The 22,454-nt window shown below is 44.4% G+C and overlaps 1 protein-coding gene across 44 annotated transcripts in view; it reads left to right on the forward strand.

Annotated features, from left to right (window-relative positions):
- LOC110508221 (kinesin-like protein KIF1A) overlaps nucleotides 1-22,454 on the forward strand; it is a 48,472-nt gene that overhangs the window by 5,252 nt on the left and 20,766 nt on the right. For 12 of the 44 annotated variants that reach the window (XM_090225083.1, XM_090225087.1, XM_090225086.1 and 9 more), the window contains exons 3-28: nucleotides 3,403-3,476; nucleotides 3,892-4,074; nucleotides 10,050-10,118; nucleotides 11,066-11,244; nucleotides 11,892-12,003; nucleotides 12,337-12,414; nucleotides 12,624-12,689; nucleotides 12,797-12,814; nucleotides 12,990-13,068; nucleotides 13,240-13,318; nucleotides 13,579-13,721; nucleotides 14,861-15,060; nucleotides 15,338-15,417; nucleotides 15,532-15,607; nucleotides 15,772-15,851; nucleotides 16,144-16,250; nucleotides 18,687-18,770; nucleotides 19,038-19,218; nucleotides 19,319-19,391; nucleotides 19,491-19,587; nucleotides 19,716-19,876; nucleotides 21,062-21,240; nucleotides 21,402-21,539; nucleotides 21,821-21,939; nucleotides 22,072-22,157; nucleotides 22,293-22,428. In XM_090225083.1, coding sequence (XP_090081209.1) covers nucleotides 3,403-3,476; nucleotides 3,892-4,074; nucleotides 10,050-10,118; nucleotides 11,066-11,244; nucleotides 11,892-12,003; nucleotides 12,337-12,414; nucleotides 12,624-12,689; nucleotides 12,797-12,814; nucleotides 12,990-13,068; nucleotides 13,240-13,318; nucleotides 13,579-13,721; nucleotides 14,861-15,060; nucleotides 15,338-15,417; nucleotides 15,532-15,607; nucleotides 15,772-15,851; nucleotides 16,144-16,250; nucleotides 18,687-18,770; nucleotides 19,038-19,218; nucleotides 19,319-19,391; nucleotides 19,491-19,587; nucleotides 19,716-19,876; nucleotides 21,062-21,240; nucleotides 21,402-21,539; nucleotides 21,821-21,939; nucleotides 22,072-22,157; nucleotides 22,293-22,428 — 2,877 coding nt within the window. Of the gene's footprint in view, nucleotides 1-3,402; nucleotides 3,477-3,891; nucleotides 4,075-10,049; nucleotides 10,119-11,065; nucleotides 11,245-11,891; nucleotides 12,004-12,336; nucleotides 12,415-12,623; nucleotides 12,690-12,796; nucleotides 12,815-12,989; nucleotides 13,069-13,239; nucleotides 13,319-13,578; nucleotides 13,722-13,814; nucleotides 13,854-14,445; nucleotides 14,473-14,860; nucleotides 15,061-15,337; nucleotides 15,418-15,531; nucleotides 15,608-15,771; nucleotides 15,852-16,143; nucleotides 16,251-18,686; nucleotides 18,771-19,037; nucleotides 19,219-19,318; nucleotides 19,392-19,490; nucleotides 19,588-19,715; nucleotides 19,877-21,061; nucleotides 21,241-21,401; nucleotides 21,540-21,820; nucleotides 21,940-22,071; nucleotides 22,158-22,292; nucleotides 22,429-22,454 lie in introns of all 44 variants that reach the window. The other 32 variants (XM_036966087.2, XM_090225090.1, XM_090225088.1 and 29 more) reach the window with 6 other exon arrangements.

Below are 22,454 nucleotides of genomic sequence, written 5' to 3' on the forward strand. Positions count from 1 at the left end.
ACAGGGGCAGGCAAACAACAGGTCAAGACAGGCAGGGGTCGATAGTCCAGAGTAGTGGGGCAAAGGTACAGGACGGCAGGCAGGCCCAGGGTCAGGTCAGGCAGAGGTCGGTACTCCAGAGTAGGGGCAAAGGACAGGACGGCAGGCAGGCAGGCCCAGGGTCAGGTCAGGCAGAGGTTGGTACTCTAGAGTAGGGGCAAAGGACAGGACGGCAGGCAGGCCCAGGGTCAGGTCAGGCAGAGGTTGGTACTCCAGAGTAGGGGCAAAGGCACAGGACGGCAGGCAGGCTCAGAGTCAGGACAGGCAGAAGTCACAACCAGGAGGGCGAGACTAAGAGAGACTGGGGAAAAGCAGGCGCTGAGACAAACCACTGGTTGACTTGAACAAACAAGACAAACTGGCAACAGACAAACAGAACACAGGTATAAGGACCCAGGGGATAATGGGAAGATGGGCGACACCTGGAAGGGGGTGGAGACAAGCACAAGGACAGGTGAAACAAATCAGGGCATGACGAATCCTTGAAAGGCCTTCCATTGTGATATACATCATTTTCCAGTCTGATAACTCCAGGCAAATATGTTCTTGACAATAATAAATACAGTTTGATGAAATATTTACTATTATGGTCTGATTTAGATTGGGCCTTCAGGAGACGAGACATTTTCTCTGATGAAAAATCTTGTAACTCCTTTTTTTGACATTACATTTTAAATGTTTTAAATTGGTTGAGAGCAGTAACTCCCCCCAATGTACTCTGAACATTTCATGACTCTCGGACCAAGGACCAAGATGGTAGCCTTGTGGTTAGAGCGTTGGGCTAGTAACCGAAAGGTTGCTAAATCAAATCCCCAAGCTGACGAGGTAAAAATGTGTCGTTCTGTCCCTGATCAAGGCAGTTAACCCACTGTTCTTAAGCTGTCATTGTAAATAAGAATTTGTTCTTAACTGACTTGCCTAGATAAATAAATAATCATTCTGAAGTTTCATATTTTTATGCTCATTCATGGGAAAATGTGGTCAAGAAAAGCTTCTGTTTAGGAGAGAAGAGATTTCCATTAGACATTGACAGTAATGACATTGTATATGGTTTTAAAATACATGTAAAATACACGCTTGAAAGCAATGCGACGCTGGGCAGTGGGGCATGTAACACATCTCCATAGGAAGTGAAACAAAGGGTCCAGTCAGAACCGAGTGTGTCTGTGTGTGTGGACCTCTAGAGCGTCTTATCCCTCGAGCCAGAGGGTCCAATAGGCCTCGTTGTTTCTGTCTGAGCTGAGACACTGAGTCAGCTGATGTGTGTGTGGGTGTGTCTTGTTCCTCTGCTTTGTGCCTGTCGGCGGGTCTGTTTATGACCTCATTCCCACAATCTTTGGCATGGTACTGTCATGTCTTTACTATCATTAACTGAAGACTGATAGTTTTTATCAAAGATTCTCTGTAATTAGTTACTATGCGATCAACTGATTAATCACGTAACTAATTAACTATGAAATCGGGGCACCAAGGGAAAATAGGGGGATGGGCTTGCTCTACCCAAAAAGGCCAACGTCATGACAGTACAGATTAGGTTAGATCTCTGGAAATAACTGAAATTGATTTGGTGAAGGTAATACATTGTACTGTTTACCATGTAAACATCAGCTAGCATCATCCTCTTTCCGGTTGCTTCCACTCTACGGTTATTTCAAGGAACTTTAGACTATTAGGATGGGAATGCTTGCAGAAATCTCATCTGTCTTGTATCACTGAGGGATTGTAACCACATTTCCATCTACAGTTTTTATGTGATTAAAAGTAATTTGTTATGAACAAAAAAAATCACGACAGCTGTGATGGAAACAGGAAGTTTCAGGGCAATTATATAAATGCTGGCAGATAATTTGTTGATTCGATATGGTGGGATCTTTTTGTGTCTATAAAATGAATTTAGTTGATAATGGCAGTCGACACGCCTTTATGAGCAAATATTGATATAATAACCATCATATAGGAAGTAAACTTGGAGTTACGCGATGATATGGTGTGTGGTCCTCCCACTACAACTCAGGAAACCATGCAGTTTATTAGACTACAGATTAAATAAGTTATGATGAACTTCACAAGGTGGGGAAGTGCACAGTGATCTTGATGCTCCTTTCCAATAAATATTGAGTGTCTGATTTTTGGTGACACGATGATCGATGCTTGTCTGCGTTTGACAAATAAAAATATTCTCACTCTTATCCATAATAATCTCATCATGTATACTAGCCTTCCCGCACAGCCTACCTGCGAGCTGTTGGCTAGAGAGCACGTGCAAAGACCAGAGTAGACACATTTGCTATTTAAATTCAACAGTTTTTGTGACAAAACTATCGGTAGAGCTGAATTGAGATGGAAACACATTGACCTTTAGATTTTTATTCTGTACATGAAAACGTAAGTGAGAAAGTACATTTTGTGTGCGGATTTCTGTGCGTTTTTTATGCGGATTTTAGAATATTTGGATGGAAACATAGCTACTGACCCATTCTTCTGTTCAACTGAAACATTGTTTTACGACTTTCAACTTCTTCCTTGCTGTGACTGCCTACTTCCTTCCTGTGACTGCCTACATCCTTTCTGTGACTGCCTACTTCCTGTGACTGCCTACATCCTTTCTGTGACTGCCTACATCCTTCCTGTGACTGCCTACTTCCTTCCTGTGACTGCTTACTTCCTTCCTGTGACTGCCTACATCCTTTCTGTGACTGCCTACATCCTTTCTGTGACTGCCTACATCCTTTCTGTGACTGCCTACATCCTTCCTGTGACTGCCTACATCCTTGCTGTGACTGCCTACTTCCTTCCCGTGACTGCCTACATCCTTTCTGTGACTGCCTACATCCTTTCTGTGACTGCCTACATCCTTCCTGTGACTGCCTACATCCTTTCTGTGACTGCCTACATCCTTCCTGTGACTGCCTACATATCTCTATCAATACCTAATGCTGATACAGCAGCATCATCAGTGGTGTCTGACCAATCATAATGTCACTTATGCCATAGACTGGGGAATGTACTCAGTCAGGCTCAGATGAACCTAATCGCTGCATTACCTCTAAGGGCCACAGACACCAGCTGCTGCCAGGTGCTTTCTCTGCTTCTGTGCCTTGGCCATTAAAGCTTTCACAAAGACGGACTTGCTCAGTTTTCCACAAACTCTTGGCCTAGTTTCAGATTCCACCAGCTCCACAATTCTTCCTGAAATGATGACAATGCATTTTCCACTAATTGTACCTTCTGTATGTAGTCAGCCAAATATTTTATATATCTGGTCTGCCATATACAGTGTATCACAATAGTTTACTTGGTGTAGATTTCTGGGTTTGGTTTGGATACTTCTAACCTTTGTCTCCTTCCTGTCTGTCCTTTCAGCGATCCTAAACCCCAAACAGCCGAAGGAGAACAAGAGCTTCAACTTCGACTACTCCTACTGGTCACATACCACGGTGAGTTTTGCCATACAAGTCCCACACTAGAGACTTGAATGTCGTGTATTTAAAGATCATGCAAGTCTTGAGGTCAGTATTTACTCTGTAATTGCTTAATAAAGGTGTATTAAACCTCAATCCCTTTCGCTCTCCTCTCTCACTCTCTCTCTTCTTGCACTCTGTCTCTCTGTTTCTCTCTGCTCTCTTGCTCTCTCTCTCTCTCTGTTTCTCTCTCCTCTCTTGCTCTCTCTCTCTCTGTTTCTCTCTCCTCTCTTGCTCTCTCTCTCTGTTTCTCTAACCTCTCTTGCTCTCTCTCTCTCTGTTTCTCTCTCCTCTCTCGCTCTCTCTCTCTGTTTCTCTCTCTCTCTCTCTCGCTCTCTCTCTCTCTGTTTCTCTCTCCTCTCTCTCTCTCTGTTTCTCTCTCTCTCTGCAGCCGGACGACATCAACTATCATTCACAGAAGCAGGTGTACAAAGACATTGGAGAGGAGATGTTGCTGCATGCCTTTGAGGGCTACAACGTGTGTATCTTTGCATATGGCCAGACTGGATCTGGGAAGAGCTACACCATGATGGGCAAGCAGGACCAGAAGGACCAGCAAGGCATTATCCCTCTGGTAGGATGGATGGATAAATGGATGGATGACAAAATGTAGTAAAGACATCATAATCTATAGTTACTTCATCACGTACATGTAAAATAATGAAACTATGAAAACACATTTAGGTTTATGCCAAAAAAATGCCTCTTATTCATAATACATACTGATTGCTGTGTTCAATGACCCAAGCCCAGCTCAGTTAATCCCTACCATTGTGTCACGGAGTTGTCATAATGCTTCAGCAAATGTACATTATCCCTTGTGCGTTGGTAGACACAATGTAAGTAACCTAATTTATGTCGCTCTTAATTGCCCTGAATGTCTCTGCTCATCCTACAGATATTGTATGCAGTAATCATGTGCCTATGAACCAGAGTTATACTGTTAGCACTGAGGTGGTGTGCCCTAGTAGGAAGTCCACTGTGTGCAGCACACCCTGCACTAACATAAATAATATGAGCATGTCTACTTCTGCTAAGCATCCCAGTAAAGCAATGAAAACAATCAAGTATCACAGAAAAGTGCAAAATATTTGCCCATGTGAACATATGTAGCTTAAGAAACAAGGTTCATGAAATACATTTTTTACTAGTAACAGATGACATTCATATTCTGACAATCTCTGAAACTCATTTAGATAATACCTTTGATGATACAGTGGCAGCAACACATGGTTATAACATCTACAGAAAAGACAGAAATGCCAATGGTGGAGGTGTGGCGGTTTATATTCATGATCTACAGGTTCATCTATCTCACCTGAATCCCATTCTTGTGGGAAGCTGCTATAGACCACCAAGTGCTAATAGTCCATATCTGGATAACATGTGAAATGCTTGATAATGTATGTGATATCGATAGAGAGGTATAATTTCTGGGTGATTTAAATATTGACTGGCTTTCATTAGGCTGCCCACTCAAGAGAAAACTTCAAACTGTAACTAGTAACTGCAACCTCGTTCAGGTTATCGATCAACCTACCAGGGTAGTTATAAACAGTACAGGAATGAAATCATCAACATGTATTGATCACATCTTTACTAATACTGCAGAAATTTGCTTTAAAGCAGTATCCATATCCATCGGATGTAGTGATCACAATATAGTAATGGCGCCAGAGGGGATGGCTACCATTTTACGGGCTCCTAACCAACTGTGCTATTCTGTTTGCTTTTTCCCATTGTTTGTAACTTATTTTGAACATAAAGTTGATGCTATGGTCTCTTATGACTGAAAAGAGCTTCTGGACATCAGAACAGCGATTACTCACCTCGAACTGGACAAAGATTTTTTTTTTAATGAGTCCGACGTAAATTATATACTGCTCTCCGGAGACCCGGCCCAAATCCCTGTCATTTGCGGGAAGAAAAGGCGGCGATACAGAGGGAGAAGGTTGGGATGCCTTGTTAGGATTCGTAGGCGAGTGAGTAAATCACCACTACCATCGGTTCTGTTGGCCAATGTGCAATCACTGGAAAACAAACTGGATGAACGGCCGAGACTATCCTACCAATGGGACATAAAAAAATGTAATATCTTATGTTTCACCGAGTCATGTCTGAACAACGACACGGATAATATAGAGTTGGCCGGGTTTTCCGTGCATCGGCAGGACAGAGCAGCTACGTGTGGTAAGACGAGGGGCAGGGGTGTGTGTCTTTTTGTCAATAACAGCTGATGCACAATGTTTAATATTAAAGAAGTCTCAAGGTATTGCTCACCTGAGGTAGAGTACCTCATGATGAGCTGTAGATCACACTACCAAGAGAGTTCTCATCTATATTGTTCATAGCCGTCTATTTACCACCACAAACCGATGCGGGCACTAAGACCGCACTTAACGAGCTGTTTAAGGCCATAAGCAAAAGAAAATGCCCATCCAGAAGCGATTCTCCTAGTGACCAGGGACTTTAATGCAGGCAAACTAAAATCTATTTTACATAATTTCTACCAGCATGTCACATGTGCAACCAGTGGAAAAAACTCTAGACCACCTTTACTCCACACATAGAGACGCATACAAAGCTCTCCCTCGCCCTCCATTTGTCAAATCTGACCATAATTCTATCCTCCTGAAGCAAAAACTAAAGCAGGAAGTAGCAGTGATTCTCTCAATATGGAAGTGGTCAGATGACCCGGATGCTACACTACAGAACTGTTTTGCTAGCACAGACTGGAATATGTTCCGTGATTCATCCAATGGCATTGAGGAGTATACCCCCTCAGTCACTGGCTTCATCATTAAGGGCATTGACGACGTCGTCCCCACAGTGACTGTACATACATATCCCAACCAGAAGCCATGTATTACAGGCAACATCCTGTAATAAAGTCTAACATAAAGTCTAGAGCTGCGGCTTTCAAGGAGTGGGACACTAATCCGGACGTTTATAAGAAATCCCGCTATGCCCATCAAACAGGCAAAGTGTCAATACAGGACTAAGATTGAATCCTACGACACCGGCACTGACGTCAGATGTGGCAGGGCAGGGCTTGCAAACTATTACGGACTACAAAGGGAAACACAACCGCGAGCTGCCAGTGACGCGAGCCTACCAGATGAGCTAAATGCCTTTAATGCTCGCTTCAAGGCAAGCAAAACTGAAGCATGCATGAGAGCACCAGCTGTTCCGAAAGACTGTGTGATCACACTCTCCGTAGCCGATGTGAGCAAGACCTTTAAACAGGTCAACGGGTCAGGCGGATTACCAGGGCGTGTACTCAGAGCATGAGCAGACCAACTGGCAAGTATCTTCACTGACATTTTCAACCTCTCCCTGACCGAGTATGTAATTCCCAAGTTTCAAGCAGACCATCATAGTTCCAGTGCCCAAGAATGTGAAGGTAACTTGCCTAAATGACTACCTCCTCGTAGCACTCACATCGGTAGCCATGAAGTGCTTTGAAAGGCTGGTCATGGCTCACATCAACACCATCAATGCAGAAACCCTAGACCCTCTCCAATTCGCATACCATCCCAACTCCACACTGCCCTTTCCCACCTGCACAAAAAGAACAGCTATGTGAGAATGCTGTTCATTGACTACAGCTCAGCATTCAACACCATAGTGCCCTCAATCTCATCACTAAGCTAAGGACTCTGGAACTAAACACCTCCCTCTGCAACTGGATCCTAGACTTCCTCATGGGCCACTCCCAGGTGATAAGGGTAGGCAACAACACATCTGCCACGCTGATCCTCAACACAGGGGCACCTCAGGGGTGTGTGCTTACTGCCCTCCTGTACTCCCTGTTCACCCACGACTTCGTGGCCAAGCACGACTCCAACAGCATCATTATGTTTGCTGACGACACAACAGTGGTATTTTTTTATTTATCTGTTATTTTACCAGGTAAGTTGACTGAGAACACGTTCTCATTTGCAGCAACGACCTGGGGAATAGTTACAGGGGAGAGGAGGGGGATGAATGAGCCAATTGTAAACTGGGGATTATTAGGTGACCGTGATGGTTTGTGGGCCAGATTGGGAATTTAGCCAGGAAGGCTTGATCACCAACAACGATGAGACAGCCTATAGGGAGGAGGTCAGAGACCTGGCAGTGTGTTTCCAGGACAACCTCTCCCTCAATGTGAGCAAGACAAAGGAGATGATCGTGGACTACAGGAAAAGGAGAGCCAAACAGGCCCCCATTAACATCGACAGGGCTGTAGTGGAGCGTGTCGAGAGTTTCAAATTATTTGGTGTCCACATCACCAACAAACTATTATGGTCCAAACACACCAAGACAGTTGTGAAGAGGGCACGACAACACCTTTTCCCCCTCAGGATACTGAAAAGATTTGGCATAGGTCCTCAGATCCTCAAAAAGTTATACTGCTGCACCATCGAGAGCATCCTTACCGGTTGCATCACCGCCTGGTATGGCAGCTGCTCGGCATCCAACCGTAAGGCGCTACAGAGGGAAGTGCGTACGACCCAATACATCACTGGGACCAAGCTTCCTGCTGCTACTCAAGGTTTATTATCTATGCATAGTCACTTTACCCCAACCTACACTTTACCCCAAACTACCTTGACTAACCTGTACCCCCGCACATTGACTCGGTACCGGTACCCCATGTATATAGCCTTGTTATTGTTATGTAATTTAATTGTGTTACTTTTTATTTGTTACTTTAGTTTATTTACTAAATATTTTCTTAACTATATTTCTGTCACATTCTGACCTTAGTTATTTTGTTATGTCTTTGATTAGTATGGTCAGGGCGTGAGTTAGGTGGGTTGTCTATGTTCCTTTTTCTATGATTTGCGATTTCTGTGTTTGGCCTGGTATGGTTCTCAATCAGAGGCAGCTGTCAATCGTTGTTCCTGATTGAGAACCATACTTAGGTAGCCTGGTTTCACCTTTGAGTTGTGGGTGATTATTTTCCGTGTCAGTGTTTGTTCCACACGGGACTGTTTCGGTTTTTGTTTCTTCACTTCGTTATTTTGTATTTTGGTGTTCAGGCAAATAAACATAATGAACACGTACCACGCTGCGCATTGGTCCGATCTCTCCTACTCCTCCTCAGACGAAGAGGAGGAAAGCCGTTACAATTTCTTGATCTGCATTGTTGGTTAAGGGCTTGTAAGTAAGCATTTCACTGAATTTCACTGTAAGGTACCTGTTGTATACGGAGCTCGTGACAAGTACAATTTGTTTTTTAGTAACCATATCAAGGAAAACCAAAGTTCCAAAGGCTGGCCCTAATATAGTGTATAAGAGGTCATACAATAAGTTTTGTATTGATTTCTATGTTGTTGATTTAAATAATATTTGTTGGTCTGTGGTGTGCAATGAGGAGCAACCATACGCTGCACTTGACACATTAATGAAATTGCTTATTCCAGTTACTAATAAGCATGCACCCATTAAAAACAATATTGTTGTCTATCAACAATGACAAGCCACTGAGGTCTGATTTAATGGAAATTACTGAGGATAATAGTGGACAAAATTGCCACTCCTATTTGCCATATTTTCAATCTAAACCTACTAGAAAGTGTGTTCTGTATGGTTGCTCCTACAAATCATTCACTAAACTCTAAACCTCAACTAAATCTTGTAATAAATCATGTGCAATTTGAGCAAGTTGAGGTGACTAAACTGCTTGGAGTAACCCTGGATTATAAACTGTCATGGTCAAAACATGTTGATGCAACAGTAGCTAAGATGGGGAGAAGTCTGTCCATAATAAAGCGCTGCTCTGCCTTTTTAACAACACTATCAACAAGGCAGGTCCTACAGGCCCTGGTTTTGTCACACCTGGACTACTGTTCAATCATGTGGTCAGGTGCCACAAAGAGGGACCTCGGAAAATTACAATTGGCTCAGAACAGGGCAGCACGGCTGTCCCTTAAATGTACACGGAGAGCTAACATTAATCATTTGCATGTCAATCTCTCATGGCTCAAAGTGGAGGAGAGACTTCATCACTACTTGTGTTGACATGCTGAATGCACGAGGTGTCTGTTTAAACTACTAGCACACCAGCTCAGACACCCATACATACACCACAATACATACCAACAGAAGTCTCTTCACAGTCCCCAGGTCTAGAACAGACTATGGGAGGCGCACAGTACTACATAGAGCCATGGCTACATGGAACTCTATTCCACATCAGATAAAAAAAACAGATAAAAATACACCTTATGGAACAGCGGGGACTGTGAAGAGACACAAACACACAGGCACAGACACACACACAGGCACAGACACACATACACATGAGAAGACACTCACTCTACACATACACATGAATTTTGTAGATATGTGATAGTAGATTAGTGGCCTGAGGAAACACACTTAATGGGTTGTGAACGTGTTATAACATATAATGTCATGTAATATTTAAAATGGTATATAACTGCCTTAATGTTCCTGGACCCCAGGAAGAGTGCAGCAGCTAATGGGGATCCTTAATAAATACAAACAACAACAATAATAATAATAACAAATAACCCTCCATGCTTTCTTCTCTGCTAGCTGTGCGAGGACCTCTTCACCAAGATCAGTGACAGCAATACCGACAACAGCTTGTCCTACTCCGTAGAGGTGAGTGCTCCCGACCCTCTACTGTTTTTAGAGTAAGCTTGAATACAAGAGAGGCCTACTCCATAGTAGGTTAGGGATTTTAAAGTGTTAACGTTTTGGCGTTTATAATAAGGTTGGTAGCAACATGGAAAATCGTTGTGGAAATCTGTTTCAGCTCAAGTCGACTACAAAATCCACAATGCATTGCCACAATGCATTGCTCCTTTCTATAATATATCTAGCAACGGCACCATGCAATGAATCCTGGACTAAAGAGGCAGACAAATTGGAAAAATGTGCTAGACCCTCTGTTAAATTGACAATTTCTCGGGGTAGGAATAAGATAAGATAGATGCAAAACATGCAAAAAAAAAATGCAAACATAAGATCAATGGCTCATTCGAGAGACGACATCCTCCCGAGTTATGACATCGGCCAGTATTGAAATCTGATGTATGATATAGGTTTTCGCGATCTTAAAGTCGTATTCCTATTAACTTCCAGAATAGTGAGAGTGACTTTATCACGGTGCTTCATCATACCGGCCTGCTTTCTGCCTGTTTGAATGCCAATACATCAGATACACATGAAAACATGAAATGACCCTGGAAATTGTTAGAACAGCACTCAGAGATGCACAAATACGATATAACACTCAACATGAGGGAAACTTTACTTTAACTCCAGGGGGATATGAATAGCTCTGTTAAATCTATATAGAATCCACCATAACTAATTGTATCCTAACGTGGTTGACAGTCATGAAATGGCAAATCCACATTAGGGTGCTTAACCCCAAGACAAGTGATATGTAAAAACAAATGGGAGGACACAGTATTGTCATAATGCAAACATAAGATAAGAGTTCTGATAAGAGAGTATTTTGTATCCCAAGTTCTCAATAGATGTTTGATTGGCACTTAGTTGGTTTGATTGGCACTTCTATAGAGTAATGACGACCTCCACAGGTGAGCTACATGGAGATCTACTGTGAGCGTGTGCGTGACCTGCTGAACCCGAAGAACAAAGGGAACCTGCGTGTGAGAGAGCACCCCCTGATGGGGCCCTACGTGGAGGACCTGTCGAAACTGGCCGTCACCTCCTACAACGACATCCAGGACCTGATGGAGTCTGGCAACAAGGCCAGGTAAATTAGACTTTCAGTGGATGGATGATGGATGATGGATGGATGATAGATGGATGGGTGGGTTGGAATGGTGGATGAAAGAGTCAGGGAGGGATGGATGATAGATGGATGGGTGGGCTGGTGGGTGGGTGGGTTGGAAGGGTAGATGGTGGATGAAAGAGGGAGGGATGGATGGATGGATGGATGATAGATGGATGGGTGGGCGGGTGGGTGGGTTGGAAGGGTGGATGGTGGATGAAAGAGGGAGGGATGGATGGATGGATGGATGATAGATGGATGGGTGGGCTGGTGGGTGGGTGGGTTGGAAGGGTAGATGGTGGATGAAAGAGGGAGGGATGGATGGATGGATGATAGATGGATGGGTGGGCGGGTGGGTGGGTTGGAAGGGTGGATGGTGGATGCAAGAGGGATGGATGGATGGATGGATGATAGATGGATGGGTGGGCAGGTGGGTGGGTTGGAAGGGTGGGTGGTGGATGAAAGAGGGAGGAATGGATGGATGATAGGTGGATGGGTTGGAAGGGTGGATGGTGGATGAAAGAGGGAGGGATAGATGGATGATAGGTGCATGGGTTGGAAGGGTGGATGGTGGATGAAAGAGGGAGGGATGGATGGATGTCATAACGTTAAATTCTCTCTTCCTTCAGGACGGTGGCAGCCACCAACATGAACGAGACCAGCAGCCGCTCTCACGCTGTCTTCAACATCATCTTCACTCAGAAGAAACACGACATGGATTCAGAGAACACGTCTGAGAAGGTACGGTACAGGCTTACAACAACTTAATGACCAGGTTCAACCTCCTGTTCAAGCTTCTGCAATGGTTTGAGGCCAAAGAGTTAATAACTCTGACCAATATGTATGGTTTACACTTTTATAGTTGAGATCTATTGCCATGTTATCTGGACATCCACAGTGTTATCATTTTATGATAACACTACTCAATGCTCATTACAGATAAGCCCTTAAAGAGCGTTTATTGGGGCTACCGCTGTGTATTTGGAATCTGGACATTTTCCCTTTACAATACAGAGTACGGAGGCAGATTCATGCCAAAATAAATTATGACACCAGAGTGGTTTATTGTTGCAGGTGAGCAAGATCAGCCTGGTGGATCTGGCTGGGAGTGAGAGAGCCGACTCTACAGGAGCCAAAGGAACCAGGCTGAAGGTGAGAGGGTCTTTTTCGGGTCTACTTTATGGGCTGAATTTGATCCCCCAGTGATGTCGATGTATGAATTCCTCAAAGTTTTGAGTTAACATTTCTAGTTGACACGTCTATGCGTTTTACAAAGCATCTAGGCTCTGTGTCTCGAGATTGTGGAGATTGTAGTTTTTGCGTCCCAAACAATTAACTTCGCCCCATCTGTTCCTTTTCAGGAAGGAGCAAATATCAACAAATCTCTAACCACTCTGGGAAAAGTCATCTCTGCTTTAGCTGAAGTGGTTAGAGTCCTTACTCTTCTGTACACAACTCGTTGTCTGTATGGTAATTTAAGCAACTTGGTAAGACCGTCTATTAATTCAATACTGTCAACTTCTTATCTTTCTAGGACTCCGCCCCAAATAAGGTACACCATTTCAATTACTTATTCAATTTCTGCCATGAGAAAATATTTGGGGAAATGGTATTAAGAGATGGATGATTAACAAACGTTTATTCTTACATGTATTCCTACATTTGTCAACATGTAAATGCACTTCTATTGAAGCAGTATTCTAATTGGGAAGATTATCTGTTAACAGAACAAGAAGAAGAAGAAGGTGGAGAGCCATATCCCATACAGAGACTCAGTGCTGACCTGGCTACTGAGAGAGAACCTGGGTACGTACTTTCCACCTAGTAGCCCAGGTCCTGCCGGCTACGATAATTGTAGCATCCTCCTCACTGTTTACTCTTTTGTTTAATTCCTCTGCAGGTACCCTTTAAATAATCCTTCCTCCTCTCGCCCTCATCCACTATTCATCTGTTTTCCCCTTTCTTTCTGTCCATTAGGAGGTAACTCTCGCACCGCCATGGTGGCAGCCCTCAGCCCTGCTGATATCAACTATGACGAGACCCTGAGCACCCTCAGGTAAGAACCCAGCTCTGGGGTAACATTCTCCGGCTAAAAACATAGTAGTCATTGGATGACCCTATAGTACTTCACTATCACTGTCATCATTTGTGAAGTGTAATGACAATGCATTATGAGACTAAACAAGAACGTAATCCAGGAGCTTCAAATAATGATGCCTTGAAGGCTCCCATGTTTTCACTGTCAATGTAATTATGAACAAAGTAGAATTGAGATTTTGGGGTGAACGTCCCCTTTAATGGTTTTCATTCTCTCAGGTATGCAGACCGCGCTAAGCAGATCCGCTGTAACGCTGTTATCAACGAGGACCCCAACAACCGTCTGGTGCGTGAGTTGAAGGAGGAGGTGTGTCGCCTCAAGGACCTCCTCTTTGCTCAGGGTCTGGGAGATATCATAGACAGTGAGTACACACACACACACACACACACACACACACACACACACACAGGATGAGTGTCTCACACACACTCTTCTCTCTCCCCTCTCCTCTCAGCGTATCGATGTCCTGGTCCTGTGATAGCTGGTTTGAAAAGTGTGTATATTCTAGCAACCTCACGCTTTTGCAGCTAACTTGACAATAAAGCTCAAACTCTTATGACACTGAAGTCCTTATACACCAGAGCTATGACAGGACGCCGAACCAAAACTCATCTAAAACCTATAGAAAGGTTTTACATGAGACCAGCAGACCCTGTAGACAAGAAACTGCTCTCATAGTACTTTCCATGTTCTCATTTCCCTCGTTTATCTGCACTGATCTGCAAACATGGGATAGGTGAATGCAAGATGATGAACTCCTCTTAGGGAACAGACTTGTCCACCTGTCCAGTCCTTTCAGATCAGTGTAGATCAAGAAGAGGAGACGAGGGGAGGAAGCCATTTTAGACTGTTGGGATGCATGCAGCCTTGGTTACACCGGTTCTCTGGGTGTGTAGCTAGCTGATTGGATGCTCTGCTTCTGAAGAGGAGCTTTGATATGCCAGGTTCTTAATGTGGGCTCTGGTTGGGTCTCTAGAGCTCAGCTGCCTTCTAATTCACACTGCTTGCCCGGCATAATTGTCCCTTGCGGATGAATAACGTTTTTTGGGAATTGCATTGAATTTAATTCAATAATGCTTTCACAGCCTTTCAGCCTGGAGATTATACTGCAAGTAAGAACTAAAATACATTTCTTCTAGGCTGCCCTATATATTGGCTGGTCTTCATATAACATTGCTTGTTTTTAGCTTGGTATTTCATGTATTACGCATATGAATGTCAGAGAAATGTATTGGCTCTAACTTATCGTATGCTTAACATATTCCGTCAGTTTAAGTTGCTCTTTTCTCGCTCTCTCTGCAGTGGCTTTGGTAAGCACCTGTCTGCTTCTACAATCCATCTTTTGAGCTCTCTTCTTCTTTTTGTTGCTCTTCCCTTTCCTCCATATGTCCATCTCTCTGTTTTTCTCTCCACCCCGATGTCTCCTCTTCCTCACCTTCCTGCTGTCTGCTCCCTCTCTCTCCCTCTCTCCCCCACACACTCCCGCTCTTCTTCTGGCAGACTTGTGTGATTACAACAACTTTGTCAATAAACGCCAGGCTGTCAATCAAATGGGTGATCTATCCACAGTGACCAATGCCATGACTGGGATGAGCCCCTCCCCCTCACTCTCTGCTCTGTCCAGCCGCGCGGGCTCCATGGCAAACCTGCATGACCGCATCTTCAGCCCCGCCTCCGAGGAGGCCATAGAGAGACTCAAGGTAGGGAGGAGGGAGGTAGGGTGAAATGAGAGGTAGTGGGGGAGTGAGTAGGTGACTGTGTGAGCTAAAGGGATTGAAGGAGAAAGAGACAGGGTGGGAAGGGGAGAGAGAGGAGGAGAGGAAGGCGGTGGGGAGAGAGAGACGGCTGGGGACAGATAGAGAGGAGAAGAGGAAAATTAGAGAGAGACGGTAAGGGTGAGGGAGGCTAACCACAATGCTTAGTAATACCATGTGTGTACCATACCAATTTAGACATTTGTCATTCTTTCCACCCTAGGAAACAGAGAAAATCATTGCAGAGCTCAATGAAACATGGGAGGAGAAGCTGCGCCGTACTGAAGATATCCGGATGCAGAGGTGTGTTAGACGGATTGAGCCATTATCCTCATCTGAGTCCCTCTGTCTTAAATAACCGTTATAACTAACCCAAACCCTAATCTCCCCAAAAACATGTCTCTCTGTTATCTGTAGGGAAGCCCTACTGGCTGAGATGGGTGTGGCCATGAGGGAAGATGGAGGCACCGTGGGCGTGTTCTCCCCCAAGAAGGTCAGAACCTCAAAAATACAGTACACCCCTATCACAACTGTAATGATATCCACTACAGTACCCATAATGCTCTGTACATAATCATTTTTTTCCCCCGTCATGCTACAACAACCTCTGTCAACAACATTTAGACCCAAGTCCTAATGTTCATGTCTTTCTTCCAGACCCCTCACCTGGTGAACCTAAACGAGGACCCGTTGATGTCTGAGTGCTTACTCTACTACATCAAAGATGGGACCACCAAGTAAGAACGACTGCTTTCTTTCACCTGCAGGAAATGTGCACTTTTCATTGAGAACTATTTTGGACTGAGGTGGCCAACAGTCCTGTAGTACAGCATATATGGATTTGGAGTAGGGGGGTCAGCTGTTTAAGATTACTACCTGGAATATCAAAGGTGATGAGTGGTCCTGTGAAGTGGACGAGGATATTTTATCATCTTCAGAATGTGAAGACTGAAATAGCTTTCTTACAAGAAATACATCTGCGTACAGCGAATCACTCTAGACTCCATGTCCTCTGTATCTTTCCCTCAGGGTGGGTCGTGAGGACGCCAGAAGTCGCCAGGACATTGTGCTTAGCGGCCATTTTATCCAGGACGAGCACTGCACCTTCAGCAGCACCACAGGCCCCGGGGGAGAAGGTGAGACTGAATTGACCAACTGTGGACTAACCATGCTAGTTCTATTAGTTATATTTCTATGGGAGAAATAACTGGCAGATTATGCCTGAGTGCACCAGAGGTTATAGAGACTCTGTAGAGACTGGGACTAGTGAGACTGGTGTTATAGACTATAGAGTAAAATGACTGGGCTATAGACTATAGATTAGGATGCCTGGGTTATAGACTATATATTAAGATGACTGGCTAATAGACTATAGATTAGGATGACTGGTGTTATAGACTATAGATTAGGAAAACTGGGTTATAGACTATAGATTAGGAAAACTGGGTTATAGACTATAGATTATTATGACTTGGTTATAGACTATAGATTAGGATGACTGATGTTATAGACTATAGATTAGGAAAACTGGGTTATAGACTATAGATTAGGAAGACTGGTGTTATAGACTATAGATTAGGAAAACTGGGTTATAGACTATAGATTAGGAAGACTGGTGTTATAGACTATAGATTAGGAAAACTGGGTTATAGACTATAGATTAGGAAGACTGGGTTATAGACTATAGGAAGACTGGTGTTATAGATTAGGAAGACTGGTGTTATAGATTAGGATGACTGGTGTTATAGACTATAGATTAGGATGACTGGTGTTATAGATTAGGATGACTGGTGTTATAGACTATAGATTAGGATGACTGGTGTTATAGACTATAGATTAGGAAGACTGGGTTATAGACTATAGGAAGACTGGTGTTATAGATTAGGATGACTGGTGTTATGTGAGGTTTTAGACTATAGAGACGTGGACTAGTGTGGTTCTAGACTATAGAGACGTGGACTAGTGAGGTTCTAGACTATAGAGACGTGGACTAGTGAGGTTCTAGACTATAGAGACGTGGACTAATGAGGTTTTAGACAATAGAGACGTGGACTATCTGAGGTTCTAGACTATAGAGACGTGGACTACTGAGGTTCTAGACTATAGAGACGTGGACTAGTGAGGTTCTAGACTTTAGTTATAGTAGTGTAATCACAGCAGACAGTAGAATGGGTAGAGTCTAGTGAGTGTGTGGGTAGAGTCTAGTGAGTGTGTAGGTAGAGTCTAGTGAGTGTGTGGGTAGAGTCTAGTGAGTGTGTAGGTAGAGTCCAGTGAGTGTGTGGGTAGTGTCCAGTGAGTGTGTGGGTAGAGTCTAGTGAGTGTGTGGGTAGAGTCTAGTGAGTGTGTGGGTAGAGTCTAGTGAGTGTGTGGGTAGAGTCTAGTGAGTGTGTGAGTAGAGTCTAGTGAGTGTGTGGGTAGAGTCTAGTGAGTGTGTGGGTAGAGTCTAGTGAGTGTGTGGGTAGAGTCTAGTGAGTGTGTGGGTAGAGTCTAGTGAGTGTGTGGGTAGAGTCTAGTGAGTGTGTGGGTAGAGTCTAGTGAGTGTGTGGGTAGAGTCTAGTGAGTGTGTGGGTAGAGTCTAGTGAGTGTGTGGGTAGAGTCTAGTGAGTGTGTGGGTAGAGTCTAGTGAGTGTGTGGGTAGAGTCTAGTGAGTGTGTGGGTAGAGTCTAGTGAGTGTGTGGGTAGTGTCCAGTGAGTGTGTGGGTAGAGTCTAGTGAGTGTGTGGGTAGAGTCTAGTGAGTGTGTGGGTAGTGTCCAGTGAGTGTGTGGGTAGAGTCTAGTGAGTGTGTGGGTAGAGTCTAGTGAGTGTGTGGGTAGTGTCCAGTGAGTGTGTGGGTAGAGTCTAGTGAGTGTGTGGGTAGAGTCTAGTGAGTGTGTGGGTAGAGTCTAGTGAGTGTGTGGGTAGAGTCTAGTGAGTGTGTGGGTAGAGTCTAGTGAGTGTGTGGGTAGAGTCTAGTGAGTGTGTGGGTAGAGTCTAGTGAGTGTGTGGGTAGTGTCCAGTGAGTGTGTGGGTAGAGTCTAGTGAGTGTGTGGGTAGAGTCTAGTGAGTGTGTGGGTAGAGTCTAGTGAGTGTGTGGGTAGAGTCTAGTGAGTGTGTGGGTAGAGTCTAGTGAGTGTGTGGGTAGAGTCTAGTGAGTGTGTGGGTAGTGTCCAGTGAGTGTGTGGGTAGAGTCTAGTGAGTGTGTGGGTAGAGTCTAGTGAGTGTGTGGGTAGAGTCTAGTGAGTGTGTGGGTAGAGTCTAGTGAGTGTGTGGGTAGAGTCTAGTGAGTGTGTGGGTAGTGCAGTGAGTGTGTGGGTAGAGTCTAGTGAGTGTGTGGGTAGAGTCTAGTGAGTGTGTGGGTAGAGTCTAGTGAGTGTGTGGGTAGAGTCTAGTGAGTGTGTGGGTAGAGTCTAGTGAGTGTGTGGGTAGAGTCTAGTGAGTGTGTGGGTAGAGTCTAGTGAGTGTGTGGGTAGAGTCTAGTGAGTGTGTGGGTAGAGTCTAGTGAGTGTGCAGAGAACCAGTGCAAGAGAGTCAGTAGAATGGTCAAATGTTCACCATCCCCGGTGGTTCTTGTCTGTTGATGATGATGACACAGGGAACGTCTTCCTGGAGCCCTGCGAGGGGGCGGAGATCTATGTCAACGGGAAACTGGTGACCATGCCTACTCTGCTTCGCTCAGGTAAGTCTTGAACCCCTCAGCGTCTTCCACTGAGCGTGGGAAACATATATACCACACACGTAAAACATACTGAAAATCTCTGTAAGGATTTTATTTCAAAATGTTTTATTTGTTTTGGCATGAATCAGCTTCCATATACAACATCTACAAATAAACTAAGAATCATCACAGGTGAACACTCCAGGGTTAGAAAAACATCAATAGGTAAACATGTATGAAACAACTGATGCGGTTGACCTCAGATTGACCTTTGACTCCTGACCCCAGGGAACCGCATTATCATGGGGAAGAGCCATGTGTTCCGCTTCAATGACCCGGAGCAGGCGCGGCAGGAGCGGGAGAGGACGCCCTTCGCTGAGACCCCCGTGGAGCCCGTGGACTGGGCCTTCGCCCAGAGAGAGCTGCTGGAGAAACAGGGCATCGACATGAAGCAGGAGATGGAGTCAAGGTACAATAATCGATGGGCTACCTTTGGCAAAGCACCAACTGTAATTAACTATCATCCTTTTATATAGCTTAAAACTGATTTGTGATCGTTTTGTCTGCAGGCTTCAAGAGTTAGAAGATCAGTACCGCAGAGAACGAGAGGAGGCCAGTAACCTTCTGGAACAACAGAGACTGGTAAGACAGGCCACTAAGAGATTTTTTGAAATACGTATGAGATATATGCGCTATATTCTGTCATGTGATTTGATGTGTTTGTACCATGGTCTCTCATAGGACTATGAGAGTAAACTGGAGGCCCTGCAGAAACAGGTGGACAGAAACTCCCGTTGCCTGGAGCCCCCAGAGGAAGAGGAGGAGCCTGAGGAGGAAGGTGAGACAGTGATTGACAGTTATCCACCTAGACCACCCTTTTTCAACATTTTACAATCGTTTTGAAATAAGATGCCCGTTGCTGAGGCCAGACAATGGAATATTTTTAGAATGATGGAATGTTTTAAGTTTTTCCCATAGTTCCATGGACCAAGTGTGAGACGGAGCTTGCACTGTGGGCCTTCCGTAAGTGGCGTTTCTACCAGTTTACCTCCCTCAGGGACCTGCTGTGGGGAAACGCCATCTTCCTCAAGGAAGCCAACGCCATCAGTGTGGAGCTCAAGAAGAAGGTAGGTACACTGTCATTATATTTTGGGGAGGCAGGTAGCCTAGTGGTTAGAGCGTTGGACTAGTAACCGAAAGGTTGCAAGATCAAATCCCCGAGCTCAAATGCCCGAGCCCCTGAACAAGGCAGTTAACCCACTGGTCCTAGGCCGTCATTGAAAATAACAATTAGTTCTTAACTGACTTGCCTGGTTAAATAAAGGTAAAATAAAATATACAGTGAGCTCCAAAATGATTGGGACAGTGACAGATTTGTTGTTGTTTTGGCTCTGTATTCCAGCACTTTGGAATGATACAACAACCATGTGGTTGAACGGCAGACAGTCAGCTTTAATTTGAGGGTATTTTGTTTTCATATCAGGTGAACCGTTTAGAAATTACAGCACTTTTTGTACATAGTCCACCCATTTTAGGGGACCAAAAGTATTGGAACAAATTCACATATATTTGTATTAAAGTTGTCAAAAGTTGAGTATTTGGTCCCATATTCACTCAATGACTACATAAAGCTTGTGACTCTACACACTTGTTAGATGCATTCGTTGTTTTTTTTGGTTGTGTTTCAGATTATTTTGTGCCCAATAGAAATGAATGGTAAATAATTATATTCTTATTTACTATAAAAGTGACTCCATAATGACACAATACATTATTTACCATTCATTTCTATTGGGTACATTGGGTACATATTGGGTTCTATTGAGTACAGAGCCAAAACAACAACAAACGCGTCACTGTCCCAATACCTTTTGGAGCTCACTGTACGTTATATCTATAAAGTAGAACAAAGATTGAATGGTGAAACTGTCAGCTATCTGTAAAATGAAACTGTGTTGTTAATCAGTTCAGTCAATCTACTAAATGTGTGCACAGAATCAGACGGGTACTGTTCTTAGTATGAACAAAATAAAAAATGTATGTACTCACTGCTGCAAGTCGCTCTCGATAAGAGCATCTGCTAAATGACTCAAATGTAAAAATCTTAACTGTCTTAGGAAACTGTAAATCCATTCAGCGTGTCAGCAAAGACTGGTATTGCAACAAAAAAAATTGCGTAGTCATTGAAACTTTCCAATTGTCAATCGGTTCGATGAGTCAGTGAAATGAGATTTGACATCAACATTCTAAAACAAAACTATTTTGTTGGTAATGTGCTAAAATGTTAAAATGATCCACTGTCTCCTTTGCAGGTCCAGTTCCAGTTTGTGCTGCTGACCGACACTCTGTACTCCCCACTGCCCCCGGACCTGCTGCCCCCCAGCGTGACCAAGGAGAGGGAGAGACAGCCCTTCCCCCGCACCATCGTAGCAGTGGACATCCAGGACCAGAAGAACGGGGCCACACACTACTGGACCCTGGAGAAACTCAGGTATGTGTGGGGGGATCATGGGAGTTTGTACAGGTTTATTTTGCATATAGTTCTGGTATGTAGGACTATATGGGTTTACGTTGCCCAGCGTCTACTTTACTGTGTCGGTTGGTTTGAGGTAATCTGTGCTGACTGTGTGTTGACTGTTCTGCCCCCTGTAGGCAGAGGCTGGACCTGATGAGGGAGATGTACGACCGTGCGGCGGAGGTGCCCAGCAGCACTGTGGAGGACTGTGACCAGGCCCTGACCGGGGGAGACCCCTTCTATGACCGCTTCCCATGGTTCCGTCTGGTGGGCAGGTCAGTCATGGACCCAGGCCCTGTTCTTTTCAGATGTAGCCGTCTTTCCCTTACTTCCTTGAGGTAATCACTAAGCAGCCAGTGTTTTCATTATGAGAGCAAAAGGATAGAAACAGATCCAATAAGATACAGAGGGGAGGATACACGTGAAAAATATTTGAACAGGGCCCGGGCTAGTAGACTTGCCCCACTAGAGACCACCTCAAGATTCTATGACGCTCTGAAATGATTTCCCTGTGTCTGTTCCTGCTCCCCCTCTCCTTCTCTGTCCCTGTCTGCAGGGCCTTTGTGTACCTGAGTAACCTGCTGTACCCCGTGCCCCTGGTGCACCGTGTGGCCATCGTCAGTGAGAAGGGAGAGGTGAAGGGCTTCCTCAGGGTGGCAGTGCAGGCCATCTCAGGTACAGAGAGTTGACTCTTGTGAAACTGAGAAAGACAGAGTGATACAACAGCTATTACAGTTTGTTTATGGATGCTTCTAGTATTTGTTGAGTGTTTGGAGTCGTAACCAACCAGCTGTCTTCTCTCCCCAGCTGATGAAGAAGCCCCTGACTACGGCTCTGGTGTCAGACAGTCAGGAACTGCCAAGATCTCCTTTGAGGACCAACAGTTTGAGAAGGTAGAATCAGTAAGAGATTATATAAAAACTGGAGTACTTGCCAAGCCACTGTCTGCATGCTGTATCTAAAACAATGCAGTATCATTATCTAAAATAGGTTATAATACATATCATATCAAGTGTTTGTCTGGTCAGTTCCAGACAGAGTCGTGTTCTGGCAGCATGTCTCACTCTAACACCTCCCAAGAGGAGCTCCGCTTTGTTGAGGGGGAGGGACAGACCTCTGACATAGGAGCTGACCCTGACGAGGTCAACAACAACACCTGTGCTGGTGAGGGCATCTTAGTCATCATCTTC

The sequence above is a fragment of the Oncorhynchus mykiss genome, chromosome 28 (genome assembly GCF_057628025.1).
Source record: "Oncorhynchus mykiss isolate SJ-2025 chromosome 28, ASM5762802v1, whole genome shotgun sequence".
In the NCBI taxonomy this organism is placed as follows: domain Eukaryota; kingdom Metazoa; phylum Chordata; class Actinopteri; order Salmoniformes; family Salmonidae; genus Oncorhynchus; species Oncorhynchus mykiss.